Below are 14,876 nucleotides of genomic sequence, written 5' to 3'. Positions count from 1 at the left end.
CTATCGTGTGCAGATAGAGCAGATAACAATTGAGAAAAAAAAAATTCTATACCATTTTTTTCTATAACGCTTAATACAAAAGTTATTATTGAGTGAAGTCTGACTTATGATTGCCGATCTTTAGCCGGGCGCACGTCCGGGAACTGTGCGCCTGGTAGTGCGAGAGCGTTCAGCTGTTACAGCGCTGCTCACCGACGTGCGCCCAGCTAAAGATCGACGATGATAGGTCAGACTTCACTCAGTAATAACTTTTTTTATTAAGCGTTATGGAAAAAAATGGTCAAGATTTTTCTTCTCAATTTTATTTGCTCTACTTGTACACGACGGATGATGCGACCGATTCCAGACATCCTCTATATGTATATATAATATATATACATATAATTATGCGTATTTCTATGTAAATTACTTGGTGTTTTCTCGCAGTTCCCGCATAGTTTAGTTTTGCATTAATACGGATTTTATGGATATTAATTTGAATCGAGCTTATTGTCAACTTTAAGAGTTGACTAATGAGATTTTACCTCCCTGCCCCTCTCCCCACCCCAACTGGTGCGCGCAGGATCGAATGAGGAATGGCGAGGCGAGGAATGTAACTAGATGAAAACCGGTAGTGTGCATTTTCAACTTGTACGTACAATCTGATTTTAAACTTGTATAAATTTACCTGTAGATACACACACACACACACACACATTTCTTTCCACCTGCCTTGTCACGTATCGCTATCGCTACAAACATTGACTTCAAATCTTTGTTTAATGCAAATGGTTGTGAGCGATAGTCACCGATAACTCTAACTCCAGTGAAAGAATTGTACTCAACTTGTGCTACTGGAGAAAAAAAAAAAACAGATACAACGATCGGAGAGAATACTTCAAATTTATGCGAAATATCAATTGAGGAATTTACTTTTCCAATCGTCTTTTATAAATGCTACATCGAGACCGATGTTGAGCCATCTTGATGAAAGAAATGAAAAGAATTTTCTCAAAGATGAAAGAAAATGAAGACGGAAATTACAAAGTTTGTCTCCTAACTTTTTAACGTGTATAAATAGGGCGTCTTTGAAAAGAATCGGAATTTTCTTACGCTTTGAGAATAAATTGGTGGATTGTACGGCGCGGCATGCGCGCGCGCACACGCGATACAGTCTCACTCTAAGCCTAAAAATACAAATTTAAATATTGCGTAACGCGTCGGTGTCGGTAGCAACCACTCATTTTCACGGGCAATAGTTGCTTCTCGGGCGGGGTGCAAGGGGGAGAAAGGGGAGGAGGAGAGAAGGAAAAGGGAAAATAGTTCTACCTAATGCGACATAATACACGGTGGCAAGAATAACATGACGCCTATTCCTAACATTTTCGCTATTCGCGATATCACATAAGTAAAAATATCATACACGTCATGGCGCGTTGTAATATAAAATACACTTACCGCACAGTCCCAAAAAGATGCAAATCGGAACATGTTGGCTAATGGAATATGTTGCGCGCGCGCACAAACAAACTCGGCAAAACTCTGCGATAAACAAATTGACGTATTTACGTGCACGCTATTATTGAAACGATTATACACCCTAAAGACGACGATATCAAAAATACGTCCGCGCGTGCAGAAAAACGAAAGAAACGCGCGGAGAGTCGGAAAGCATGATAAACGATGATCGACGTGATCCAACAACCGATCTGACCCGCTCGCACGCACCGACTGAATCTGAAATCGGTCCCACCACACTCTCACAGTCACACAGTCACACAGTTCCAGTCTCATCACTTATCCCACGTACCAAACTGCTCGAAGCGCCAAATTCCCCGCGACCTACGCCCCACCACACGACCCACACCCCACTCCCACCGTATACTCACCATCCATCACGGCAGCAGGCCAGCAGGCGGCACTGGCGGCAGGCTGAGCAGGCACGCAGCGCAGCAGCGCAGGCAGCAAATGCAACAATGTGAACAGTGGGCAACGATCTCGCAGTCGCATATAGCCTGTTATATTATTCCGTATTCTGTTACCACCTATCATCTATAGCAATGTTTGACACGTATCGCGATTTCACCTACTGCAAAAATATATATCTTTTGTTAAGAACGCGCCAAATATACATTAATCAATATTATTCATATTCATTACTGAAATTATTCTGTTTAACATTTTTGTTTAACACTACATCAAACACGCATCTGATAAATATATACTACAATATAGCTTTCTTTAAAAACGCGGACCTTTTTACAATCTTATATTCTATATTCTGAAAATTTACTTACCGTACTCACGATAATAACGCTGCATGTATAAAATCGTTGCACTCAAAAAAAAAAAAAGAGACATTTTTTTCTTTCAACCAGATAGATGATTTCTACGATTTGAAATATATACAAAATGTAAATTAGAGCTCGCTAACGCCGCGAGCGCAAACTTGAACGAATTTTACATAAAACGAGGTAACAATTTTACACGATGACGTGACGACGATAATTAACGCAAGACGCGAGGTAACGACCAACGATCCTCCTGAATTTCGGTTTCGGTCTTGGTCCCTGGTCCCGATTTCCCATTTACTCATGTGCACCGACTGAAGCTGGCTTCAAGTATATATATATATGCACACACCATTCGATATAGATATTTACCGCGAAATTTCAATATTTTTTTGCTGCATGCTGATGAATATGTATGTACGAGAAAATGATGTAGCGAAAATTTAGAAAAATGTTTATGACAAAATCATCTTAAAAATTTTTTTTTTCACATTCAGCTGTGATGTATGATTACTTGTTTCATAATATCCAGATTTGTTTGAAAAGAACAAAAACAAAATTATATTTGATATTTATGCCTCTCTCGCATAATTTTGTCTGACAATTTAACATTTTTAAACATTTGACAAATCAAATACAAATTTGAAAAATAAATAATAAATATAATATTAAATGAATAAAAATTTAGCTTTAAATACACTTTAGAAATTATGATCACACATGACAAACAAATATTTAGACGCGATGCGCTTGACGTGAAAATTTCTAGCCATGTATATTAATATCTTTTCAAAAGTTAAAGGCATTATAATATGACGCTTCTATATATTCTATATATTTTACTCTATTTTCTTTTAAATATCAATAATGTGTGCGTGTATATGTGTGCATATTGCTAAAGTTTAGATTAATTAATTTTTCCCTGTTAATTTTTTAATGTTGAGAAAAATTATGCTGGGGGGACGCTGGAGATGCTACAAAATGTTGCATTAAATGATCAAGATAAAGAAATCTTAACTCTTTTTATCCTGATTGTTTAATCGAAACATCACACAGACTATTCATTGAAGATTAAAATTGATAATTGAAATTTGATCAATCAAAAAAAGGTATTTTTTGCTCTTTTTGTCCCAATGAGTCAAATTTCAATCTTTAATATGCAGTATTCAATATTCAGTCGTCTGATATGAGTTTAATGTCTTTCCAAAACTAAATAAGCAATTATATCGACAGTAATCTGGTTAAAAATGGTAACAACAATAAAAATAAAAATATTATACTAAATAACAAATGAATGGAAAGCTATCTCAAAACAATGTAATTTTATTCGTTCATATGGTCGATTCATATGAAATTTACGTGTACTAATTGCAAGTAGCTGTTACAATTACAAAGAGCAATTTTCGTTTATGTGAGAGAAATGTACCAACAATTCCCCCGTTTTTCAAGATATCATTTTAGTCGTTTGTTCAAAATCGACACAGAACACGTACTATTATATTAAATGTTATCTAAAATGATGTATCTAGATCGTCATCTCGTTCTTTAGTTGACAAGTCGTCGTTTAGTTTCGATCATCGCGCGCAGGGATATCCTACATCAGAACCCTGAATTATTTGCACCTCAAGCCAATTTTCATCAACGTTATTGTTTCTTCTTTACATTTTCTCGCGTTTTAGCAACAAACTATATAAAGTTTATCGGTTATATCTCGTGCATATAATAAAATGAATAGTTGTAGTAAAGCGGATTTATCAGTAACCCAAAAGAAATGATATTGTGTGTCCAAGCATGAAACAAATATATATTTGGAAAGAAAAAGAGAAAGGAAAACGAAAAGGTCACGTCGGCATTACAGGTATAAATAGCAAATGTACACAAAGGAAAAATATATGTATGCATGTGTATAAAAGTGTGGGATATATATACACAAGTTTTAATTACTCGTAAGATAAAAATTACTTTTGAGGAATAGATAGATTGGCGCCTTAAAGCTTTTAACAGCATATTTGTGGGATATGAGCTTCTTGAAAGACGCGAAAATTGGCAGCAAGAAAGAATCAATAAGCGTGATGTTCAAAATTAGCACAAAAGTGCAATTAGTTATAAGTTGTGCTACATAAACGAGGAACATGTATAATAAATATCGAATAACAGTTGTGGTACTTATGGTAGTACAAAGTAGTAGTAGAATGCACCGTACACGTACTATAGCAGCGGCTATAAAAAAGTATCTACTACGCACGAGTTTGTTACATTCGCGCTACTTATTCTTTGCCTTTGTCTTGTTCTTTCTTTCTTCCCTTCATACTTTCGTTATTCTTATTATTCTTGCTTATGCGCACTCATTGATTCATTCATTCATTCATTTATTAATTAATTGATTTATTCATTTATTTATTCTTTCTTTCATTCATTCATATTCTCATTTATTTATTCTTTCATTTGTTTATTCACTTACTCTCTTTCTATCACATTCACACTGCGCGCACGCTTTCTCTCTATCGTAAATCCTTTCTCGTCTCATTTTACCACACCTTACATTTGTCTACCTACCTACATCTTGTAATCACTATCATCATAATCATCATCATCGTGTCATTATATATATTCGATCGAAAATCATTACTGCTTTCTTTCATATAATGGCTGGTCAATTATCGGCATAATTCAGCTGCAACTGGCACAGGATATCTATACTTGATTTTAGTCCATTGTGTCATTTTTCAATGTCCATTTGTTCACTCGTAACACAAACAATAGACTCTTTTTAAAATGTCCAACAATGTCTATTAACATCCTTTAGCTATTCACACATTTTCGAGACCATCTTTTCCATTTCGACGTCCGTGTCGATATCGTGATGCACTTGACTACTCGTACTGCTCGGAATTGTATTGTTGGTAGTGATTGGAGTAGTCGCGGATGTCACAACCGTCGATGGTGTATTGGGTGTTGTGGTTCCTGGGGTTCCTGAAAGTTCGATGGGTGAGCCTGGCGATGCGAGAGGTTCGGCCAAGTCTTCTAATCCTTTGGGTGTTGGCAGTTTATTTAGTTCTTCTCTCAATAACCTGTAATGTCTCTGTAAAGTGGAAAAAAATATCTCGTAAAGTTGTGTCTGTAATTGTGTGCACAAACCTCTTCAAAAATCTTCATGTAACACATTGCTCTTAAAAAATGTGTGTGACGCTTACCCTCAAAGACAATGCATTGAGAGAAATAGTGCGACCTGATCTGCGATCCGATCCGTGCATTTCCATATCTCTTATCCATCCTTCTAATTGCGCAACAATTTCGTGTCTTTTTATCCAAAAGTGAGTATGTATAACCTGTGTCGCGAAATAATCAAAGTTTATTTATTCGTGAAAGCAATGTGTTGTAAAGTCAATAACCGAAATATTTTTCGTTTCATAAATAATCTTTGGGAATTTATTCTTAGAGTATAAGTGGCTGATATAAAAATTATTATTATTACAATATTAATATAATAATTCTACTTTATTAGAATTAGATTTATACACTAGAGTAAATATATAATAGAGACACGCTTATTAAATAGTATAGTGGAAATTTTTTTTTTTTTTTTAAGATCATTTCTAGTATATACATACCTCCTTGAAACATGGACAAGGATTGCGAATTTGATCGAGCATTGCCCATTTGGCCGTGGCCTGACAAATATTCGCATTGTACTCCTGACTAGATTGAGCACCGCTCGACGTGCCCCGTGATCGTTCGTATCCAGGTTCGTTGAAGTAGGGTTCGGATACCAAAATTAGCGATTGTATCGATACCAAAACCTTTGTTTAACAAAATTATAATAATGTTATAATTTGAGTCTTTTGTTTTGAAATTTTCAAATTCCTTAAAAAAATCTATTTCAGTGCGAAATTAAATTTTGAGTATATTACCAAATAAATTTTAATGCAACAAATCTGATTTTTTTGCCTGAAAAAGAAAAAGAGAGAGAGAGAGAGAGAGAAAGAAAGAGAGCTTACCTGAAGAAAACTACTTGTATGCGCATTCCACTTTTCCTCAGGCCGACCGTGCCAAGTGTTTAGTACGCTGAGACAGACCTTTCCGTCATTGTATAAATTCGGATTAAAACGCACGGTGTGACGACCGGTTGTCTCTAAGTTTATTAACATTGGGCTATTAGGATAGTCGGGAGGGAAGTATACGTCAAATTCAAAACAGCCGTTTGCGTACGGTGTTTCTGCTGGCCCCGTTATAAGTACCTTTAACAATCGTATACATCGTGTCACATTGCGGCAAACATGAGAGACATGAGTTGTCTCTCGAATTTAATCTTTAAATACACCGACACCATCGAAACAAATGAGATATTTTTTTATGCATATACGCTAGCTATTATTTACTAAAATTATAATAGCTTATATAAAAGAATTGTAAAATATAATCGCTTTTTATTGATAATTCTTTTTTCATCTTATAATTGATTTATATAAAATAAATTTCGCGCAACTACACGCACGCGCACACACACACACGCATAGACAGAGCCTTTGATTTGAACATAATAATAAGTAATGTGTTATGCATGGTAAAAATCAAACAGATGAAATACCTTCATAATGTCCAGTCTATCTGCATCACATCTCACAAACACACTACTGCTATAAGACAGAGGTAATGCTGTCGAGAGCGTGACGGCTTCTTGGGCTAATCTTTTTACTCGTGTAGGATGACTCCTTTCGCCGGCAGCCCTCATATTTGATTCAAAGTGATACGAAACAGTGAATTTATAACCTCCATCGTCTGGATTCTCGGTAATCATTTCATAGGTATCTAGGGCGAGAAACAAGTATTAATTGTTAATATTACAAGTATATATGTATACACTATTAATTTTAGTATTAGTTTCTTAGTTTCTAGCCATTTGCGCAAAACTCTTGAAAAAGTCTCCACAAAAATTCTTGGTAATTATAAATAAAAAAAAATATTGTATATTAATTGTAAATTCGACTATACATTCGATATAATACAAGGATAATTTTTAGCAGTTTTGAAATTTTCGAAACATTTTTTATTTCTAAAATGTACACATGATATTTTCTTCCCTCACATTCTTGGAGATGTTTAATAATTGTTAATCTAAAAATAAATTGTAGCTGTAATGTTATTGAAAGAAGATATATTTTACCTATACGTGTGTTTATCAGATAAATAAGTTTTATATTTACAATTAGCAGGAGACTTACCAAACTGCAAATTTTTCATGACTTCCAAATAACGGTGCTCGAGGCTCGAGCGCAATGGCAATTCAGGCACTGACGGACTTGATCCGGGCAACTCCTCGCCGATACTGGATAATCGGCACGTAGCATTTTGCACTATAGTTGCACTTTCTTGTATATCAGGAATCAACGTGGCTAAGCCTTCGTCTTGCTCGGTATCATCAGGATATTTAGAAGCTGCTTTTATATTTGTTTTATTGCCTCTGGTGCGATTTATCTTGTTCACATATGTGTCCACGCACACTCTCATACTCGATAAAAGGGATACTACGGATGGATCTCCGCCCGATCTACCGCCGCGCGGTAATAAGAGTGGTGCCAATTGGCTGGAGAGAGCCATGGCTCGGAGAAGTTGCAATACCGCGCGGTATAGAGGAATGTGCCTAGCCATGTCCAAAACGGAATCATTTCGCAGATATGATGATAACGCCGGAAGTAGACAGGAACGCGCCAGTAAATCAGGGAATGAAGCAGGTAACTCTTGCTGCGATTGTCCATCTCCCGATGTGCCGATATAACTAGCGAGAACCTGCAGCAATACCGTTACATGCTCGTCCTCGCATCGTTGACGTAACAGCGCCTGCTCGACGTTCCACGACTGCTGCGTAGATCCGGTACCAAAACCGGTACCTTTTGCCCAGTATAGATGCGAATTATCATCGCTGCGTCCCCCGACGCCGCTGCCGTCGCTCTGACTCGTTTTATGTTCGGCCGAACCATCATTCTGTCCAGTTTGATGCGTGAATATCGCCAGGCAATTCAACAATAATAACATGGCGCCCACTTCTATAGTCGTTCCCCGTAAAAGCAACCCGTCATTACTGCTCGGTGGTGTAGCGTCCAACAGTTGCTTTAAAACTTGAAACGGCATAGTCGGCAACGATGCGGCCAATGGCGAGGACAGAACCTCGCCGCCCTCGCCGTCATCGGAAACGCCGAGAGCGAGCCGCAGCAAACATTGCGCCCGTTTTTTGTCTCTCAATAGCACTTCAGCGTAACCTGGTAATCTTAGAAACAAACCAAAAGCCGCGAGCGAATGCGGTGGTACATATGGAGCGGGAATCGATGTCTTTGGCGCACAGTTGCTCGTTCTACCTTCCTCCAAAGCCTCGTAAATGTCATCGTTAGTTTCTAACTTTACCCAATCAGCGTCCGTCTGCTCCGGCGATGGTGACTTCTCGATAAAGAATGATGGCCTACCGGGATCCGGATATATCAGCGGCAAATGACGCGCCAACACCGCCAAACCACCGCCGGCGCTAAACACGCCCAATGAGCTCTCTATACTTCTGTAGTTTAATAGTTCGCTGTCGTTTTGCTTCGTCGTGTTTGCTTCTTCTGCAAGTAAATGCGCGAGCATGAATGAAAATCGGTGATTCGCAAAAATACATGTATTTTCAAAATTGTGATATTTCTTAAAAAATATATAGAAAGAGAAAAAGGAGAGATGTAGAATTATCCTTGTTTTGTAGAAACGCGTACTGTGCTGCTAAAAGCTCTCAATTTTCAATTTGATATAAATTTTAAAGCTAAAGAACAACAATAATATATTTATATAGATACAGCATAATAAAAAGAGAACAAGAAATTCCAATAAAGTATCAAACAGCTAATTAATCACACAGCATTTTTATCATCAGGATATAATATCAAATATGATTGTCGTTGTATGCCTAGCATCTCCGATGTTTTATTTAAATATTAATTTGTATTATACACAATTGTGATTTTTCAATAAAATGTTTATATCAATAGAAAGTTTAATTGATACGTTTAATTATTAAATAAGAAACGAGCATACCTTTAGAGTCCTTATTACGTTGACGCAAAATGAGATGTAAGCATGGTTCGGACAACGATATTCCGCTGTCTTCGGCAATTGCCAAGAGTTGCGCGATCGTAAGTTGAGGCGGTAGAGGGATATTTGGACGAGATGAATGTATTAGGTACTGCTGATTTGTCGTGCTGGCCGGATTTGCTTGTGCATTATTAGTTGAGGTTTTACCCGTTACTGGCGTTCCATCTGCAGCAATCCACCAATTGTGGAATAATAGAAATATAGTATAATCCATTTGAAAAATAAATGATTAATTCTTTCAACTTGAATATAGTACATCCAGTTAGATACACGCAGATTAAGATAGACACAGAAAATGTTCTGCATTACTTATTATTGCCAATATGCATCGTTATCTTTTCAATTTGAAAAAGCAAAGTATAATTATTGAAGCATGTAAATATCATAAAGTATTATTAATAACCAAAACTTACCGGAATTTAAACGTGTTTTTCTTACGATAGGACCACGCGCTTGGGATCTATTCGATGCTTCTTTAGCCCGTTTATCTTTCGCCGTGTTCCCAGCAGCTACACTGAGTGTATCTACCACTAATGCCATTCCAGATTCCCATAATTCACGAGAACGATTATTTCCTATAGTAGAACTTGTTTCGTTACCCTTGTACGTATTAGGAAGTAATAAGAGAAGCCATGTTCCTTAAAAATTAAATTTTATAATGTTATAATGTTCATACATGTTAAAAATATTTCAAGCAATCTTTTGTAACTCTTGCATCTATTTTCTATTCGCTTTTATATATATTTTATTCCGAATAACTTTAATAATTATTATTTTTATCTAATACTAACTTGTTTAATACACAATTATGTTTGCGTGTGTATGTGTATGCGTGGGTGCGTACCTGATACTTGTTGTAGTATATCTGCCACTGTTGCTTGCGTCGACATGTATAATAATTGATGATAATGTCCGAGAGGATGAGCAGGATGCGGTGGCATAGATGGCATACTATGATTGGCCGCGGTTGTTGAAACTTTCATAGGAGCTTCGGATGTTACAGAAACCAATATCTTCTCTCCCTCCAAGAGAAGTTGAAGAATTAATCTTCGCGTAAATCCAGAAATGCCGTGAAGATATCGCACATCTAATAATGTAACATATTATTATTCGATAAAGGCTGATCTCAATGAATTAATCAATTCACTATCACAATATATTATTAACAGAGAAGGAAAAAAAAACTCGAAATTATTCAAACGATATTCAGTATCACAGTATATACATTTACTTACTTGAAGTAGTTCGTTGTTGAGAAATCACTTCGATCAAAAGTTTTGCTAATAACTTTTGATTAGCAAAATGACACCAGCAACATCTTGATAGGAATTTAATCATGGCACTTTCCAACAAAGCATATGATGCGCTTGTTTTCGAACAACTGTAATATATTATAATATGTATGTGTAGAAAATTTTATATTTATTATCTATAAGATGTAAATAATATAAGACTATATAACAATCACAAGCACACAGCTGACAAACTCGTAAGATATTATTTCGTGAATTAATTGTATTTTGGTGATAAATATTGAATTTACAGATCGACGTTTTTATATATTTTATTTATGATTTCATATTATTTACATCATATAGAATAAAGTATTGCAGTCCTTATGTGTCGTCCCTGAAATATATATATATACATTGTCTGAAACATTTATATTAACATAAACATAAATACCTTGATGCTACCGCGGCTGGACTTTCAATCGGACGATTACTAAGAAGCGATAAAAGTGGCAACCAAAAACCATGGCCCTCTTTACCAAGCCAATCACGCATTCTACCTTCTGAACATACGAGTGTCAAAAATTCTATCACTATCGCTATACTTTCTGGTTTTGTCATACATAATCCATCTGGAAAAAAAAAAAAATAAAACGATATTTATGTAACACCTCCTCTGTGTAAGAATAAAAATCTTATTTCGACACTATAAAATCCGTATTTTTAACATTATCGTTCAAAATTCATAATTTAATATAATAAAAGATAACAAAAAATTTTTTTATTTTATACACGATCTTTCCCAAACATTTTCAAACTTTCTTTTTACTGATGATATTAGTAGTCTATCTGTTTCATCAAGATCACGCTACCTTCGTAGAAGCTTCGTTAAAAATTCATCGAATCTAATTAGCAAGTCACAATTTAATAGAGAATTGTTGTTGACTCTTTACTCTTTTCTCTATAATGATTTTTCAAATGTCAAAGAGATAACTTCACTTCTGCCACTATAAATCAGCTGTTAGTGAAATCTCGATCAAACTTATTGGAATTTTCAACAAAGCTTCTATAAATACAACGCTATCTTAATTAAAGATAACGCTATTAATACCGTGCGAAGAAAGTTCGAAAACTTTTGGGACAGATCATGTATAGCCTTGCACAAATATGTGTACAATTTTTATTTTTTAAAGTTTTATATAAATTTAAAACTATTTAGAAATAAGTTCTTTATGTTAAAGCTATCTATAGATATCTACCAGAATAATTATTCGAGCCAGAACTGGAATCTGTCGCCTTATCGTTCTTCAACAAAGAAACATCCGCAATTACATTATTTTCTTTACTATCACCCGATGCCATTTTACTATTCCGCTGCTGTTTTTTTAACTTTTCTGAGTTACAGAAATCTAAATATCAAAACATTATCGTTCATAAAAAAGTTGTCAACTATTTGAATTAATTCCATTTAAAATATACTTGGGGATAGATTTTTATCTCTACTTTTACATATTCGTAATGCATAATTACGATTGCGCATGTGCGCATAACTAAATTATTTTTCATTTACTTCCCATTTCATTGTTTCACAAGTTATATGTGTCTTTACATAATAACTTGACAAAGATAAATTAAATTTGTGTAATTGGATTCTCTTAAATGTTCTTTTCGTTTGTACCAAGTATATTTTTAAAAGTGTAATGTGTGTAAAAAACTATATGTATATATATTAATACAAATTGTACATCAGTCCAAGGACTAGAATAAAAAGTTGAACCTGTTATCGATGCCGTCAGTAACGCTGGAAGCCCAGAGTCAATCAATTGTTGAGTACCAGGCGGAGAACACGCCGCTGCGGCGACAGTCAACAATTGTCCCTCTGTCAATTGTAATCGTTTATGTTTCAGCAACGCAAATCGACAGTACGATTGCTCTGCATTAATTTCACCTTTTTTATCATCTGTTTTCTTATTTTCGCTTTTTTTATAATCGTCAGATTTAGATGTAGTCGGATCCGTCGCAATATCTGATTCCAGTATTTGAACCCATTCCAAAAGCAAAATCAACAATGATGGCCTCACATAGCAAAAAGCGCATAAAACAGAATCGATCGCTTGTTTCAAGGCCGAATTGTTTCCGAGTACCAAGGTCCATTTGTACAACAAGCTATTCTCAATAACAAATTTGCAGGATTATTGACAAGTTGAAAATAATAAAACAAATAATTTACATGTAAAGGCATTTTATATAGCAGTTTTGAAAAAAATGAGAAAATTAAAATTACAAATCTCAATATAATTTTGGAAGAAAAAATAAAAACAAAAAAAAGGTTTATTTTCTATCATTTAATATATAGACTTTTGTCATGTAGAGAAAAGCTCAACAAGTGAAAAATAAAATTTATGTAATAATAATATTGCACGTCGATTTAATACATGCAATAAATAAAAGAATTTGAAAGATAAAAGGAAATATGCTCTTAAATAGTCTTACTAGAACAACTCATCCGTTAGTAAAACTTGCAGATCGTAATTGTGGTTTTGCTGTTTTTGAGTTTTCCAGATAATGGAGGATACACAGTGTATGTATACAGCTGGTGGATTCACGGAATTGAAATTATTGTTTGTTTGAGATATCCCATTTGCAGCAGACATCTGCAGCCATGTAAGAACTGCTTTCATGCGAGCTTCCGTACTAGAATCTCGAATGGAACATAATTGCTGAAGTAATTCAACAACCAACTGTATAATAGAAGTTTCCTGAGAAGTCACAGCCCCTATCAAATATCAACATAAATGATATTATTATAGTATCATAAAAGTTCAGAAAAAAAAAGAAAATTATTATTGTATCAAATATTTCGTTCATAAGACAACCTTAGTCTTTGTCTTAAGCAACAGATAAGTATTATCGATAATTATTATCGATATCAATATTAACTTGAAAAATTTCATTTATATATATATATATATATATATATATATATATATATATATATATATATTATATGTAAAGAATAAACAATGTGTATGTGTGTATATACAAGGGCTATCCATAAAGAAACCGAACTTTAAAAAAAAGCACTCGAATGCGATGACGCGAGATCATCTGCTTTGTGATACTATGTAATGAGATTCTTTAGCAACTTTCTCACATCATGAGCATGACCTATGTGTGACGCAAATAATAAGTCAATTTTGCAAAATATTAAATAAATTTTAAAAAATTATTAAACAAATATAATAAAAACTTTACTATCAATTTTGCATAAATATAGAAAATTGTTCATATTTCTTGATTTAGATTAATGTTCAAGTTTAGATGATAAATCACTTAGTATACAGTCTCATTATACATAATTGATTTTTCTTTATATCGACTCTAAAATAAACATTGCAATACATTACAGACAACAAAGAATAATTTTCTTTCTTTTTTCATAATATTATTTTGTTTTTATAAAAAATTTTACTGATATGTTTGGGCTTCCTTAAAGCACAAAACCCGAGCAAACAAAAGCGATTGTCTAATCCGCCTCCACGACCATCTTTGATTTCATTTGCAGTAAACAGAGAACAAAGCGATACCTTGAAAGAAAGGAGTGGACCTGTTGTTGAGTAAGAGACCAATGAGACGAAGTCCAAGCTCTCGAGAATGTAAGCCAAGTTGCAATAGAACCCTCTCCAAGTTGGGAGTAAAGAGAGATGGTGCTGGGAGTAACAAAAGATTGCAGCATGCCTCGATCAGGCCATCCACTGAAGCCGCGGAATTAAGCACTTCAGCGGCTAGATTAGTGTTCAGTGTGCTCACAGACAAGCACTGATGCAGTAATCGTAACCAACCCAAGCTACATAAAAACATTATAAGAAATAAATTCTTCAAACTATTATAAATGTGTTAAACCTTTAATCGGCGATTAATGCGGCGGATAATCATATTCTTAATTTTGTCTTCCAAAGGAAGAAAACCGTATATATCATTGTTATTTCAAAAAATTTATCACATTATTAATTTATTCCAGTAAAATCTTTGTATTCTTAAATCTCATATATATATATATATATATATATATATATATATATATATATATATATATATATATATATTCTTAATCTCTTCCTATTATTATCCTACTATTGAGCCTTTGTAAACTTTATCTCTCATTACTTTATATTCACTATTTAACCATATATTATGTGCAGAATAAGAGTGATTAATGAGATTATAGACAGACAAACATAATTGTGGCATATATGCA

The 14,876-nt window shown here is 34.6% G+C and overlaps 2 protein-coding genes across 6 annotated transcripts in view; both read right to left on the bottom strand.

Annotated features, from left to right (window-relative positions):
• LOC126853199 (A disintegrin and metalloproteinase with thrombospondin motifs 8) overlaps positions 1-1,873 on the bottom strand; it is a 39,060-nt gene extending 37,187 nt beyond the window's left edge. For 2 of the 4 annotated variants that reach the window (XM_050598753.1, XM_050598754.1), the window contains exon 1: positions 1,438-1,864. The gene's annotated coding sequence lies outside the window, so the exon portion shown is untranslated. Of the gene's footprint in view, positions 1-1,437 lie in introns of all 4 variants that reach the window. The other 2 variants (XM_050598756.1, XM_050598755.1) reach the window with 2 other exon arrangements.
• Positions 1,874-3,577: 1,704 nt separating this feature from the next.
• The window catches only part of LOC126853197 (baculoviral IAP repeat-containing protein 6), a 33,554-nt gene continuing 22,255 nt past the window's right edge, over positions 3,578-14,876 (bottom strand). For both annotated transcript variants that reach the window (XM_050598748.1, XM_050598750.1), the window contains 15 exons: positions 14,206-14,465; positions 13,112-13,394; positions 12,396-12,784; positions 11,878-12,027; positions 11,073-11,250; positions 10,622-10,767; positions 10,231-10,473; positions 9,800-10,024; positions 9,330-9,551; positions 7,493-8,866; positions 6,859-7,079; positions 6,269-6,508; positions 5,882-6,070; positions 5,465-5,599; positions 3,578-5,352 (listed from right to left, as the gene is read on the bottom strand). In XM_050598748.1, coding sequence (XP_050454705.1) covers positions 5,077-5,352; positions 5,465-5,599; positions 5,882-6,070; positions 6,269-6,508; positions 6,859-7,079; positions 7,493-8,866; positions 9,330-9,551; positions 9,800-10,024; positions 10,231-10,473; positions 10,622-10,767; positions 11,073-11,250; positions 11,878-12,027; positions 12,396-12,784; positions 13,112-13,394; positions 14,206-14,465 — 4,531 coding nt within the window. In that variant the 3' untranslated portion in view covers positions 3,578-5,076. The remainder of the gene's footprint in view (positions 5,353-5,464; positions 5,600-5,881; positions 6,071-6,268; positions 6,509-6,858; positions 7,080-7,492; positions 8,867-9,329; positions 9,552-9,799; positions 10,025-10,230; positions 10,474-10,621; positions 10,768-11,072; positions 11,251-11,877; positions 12,028-12,395; positions 12,785-13,111; positions 13,395-14,205; positions 14,466-14,876) is intronic.

Source organism: Cataglyphis hispanica, chromosome 11, assembly GCF_021464435.1.
Source record: "Cataglyphis hispanica isolate Lineage 1 chromosome 11, ULB_Chis1_1.0, whole genome shotgun sequence".
In the NCBI taxonomy this organism is placed as follows: Eukaryota; Metazoa; Arthropoda; class Insecta; order Hymenoptera; family Formicidae; genus Cataglyphis; species Cataglyphis hispanica.
This window is presented reverse-complemented; position numbering and strand designations above follow the sequence as displayed.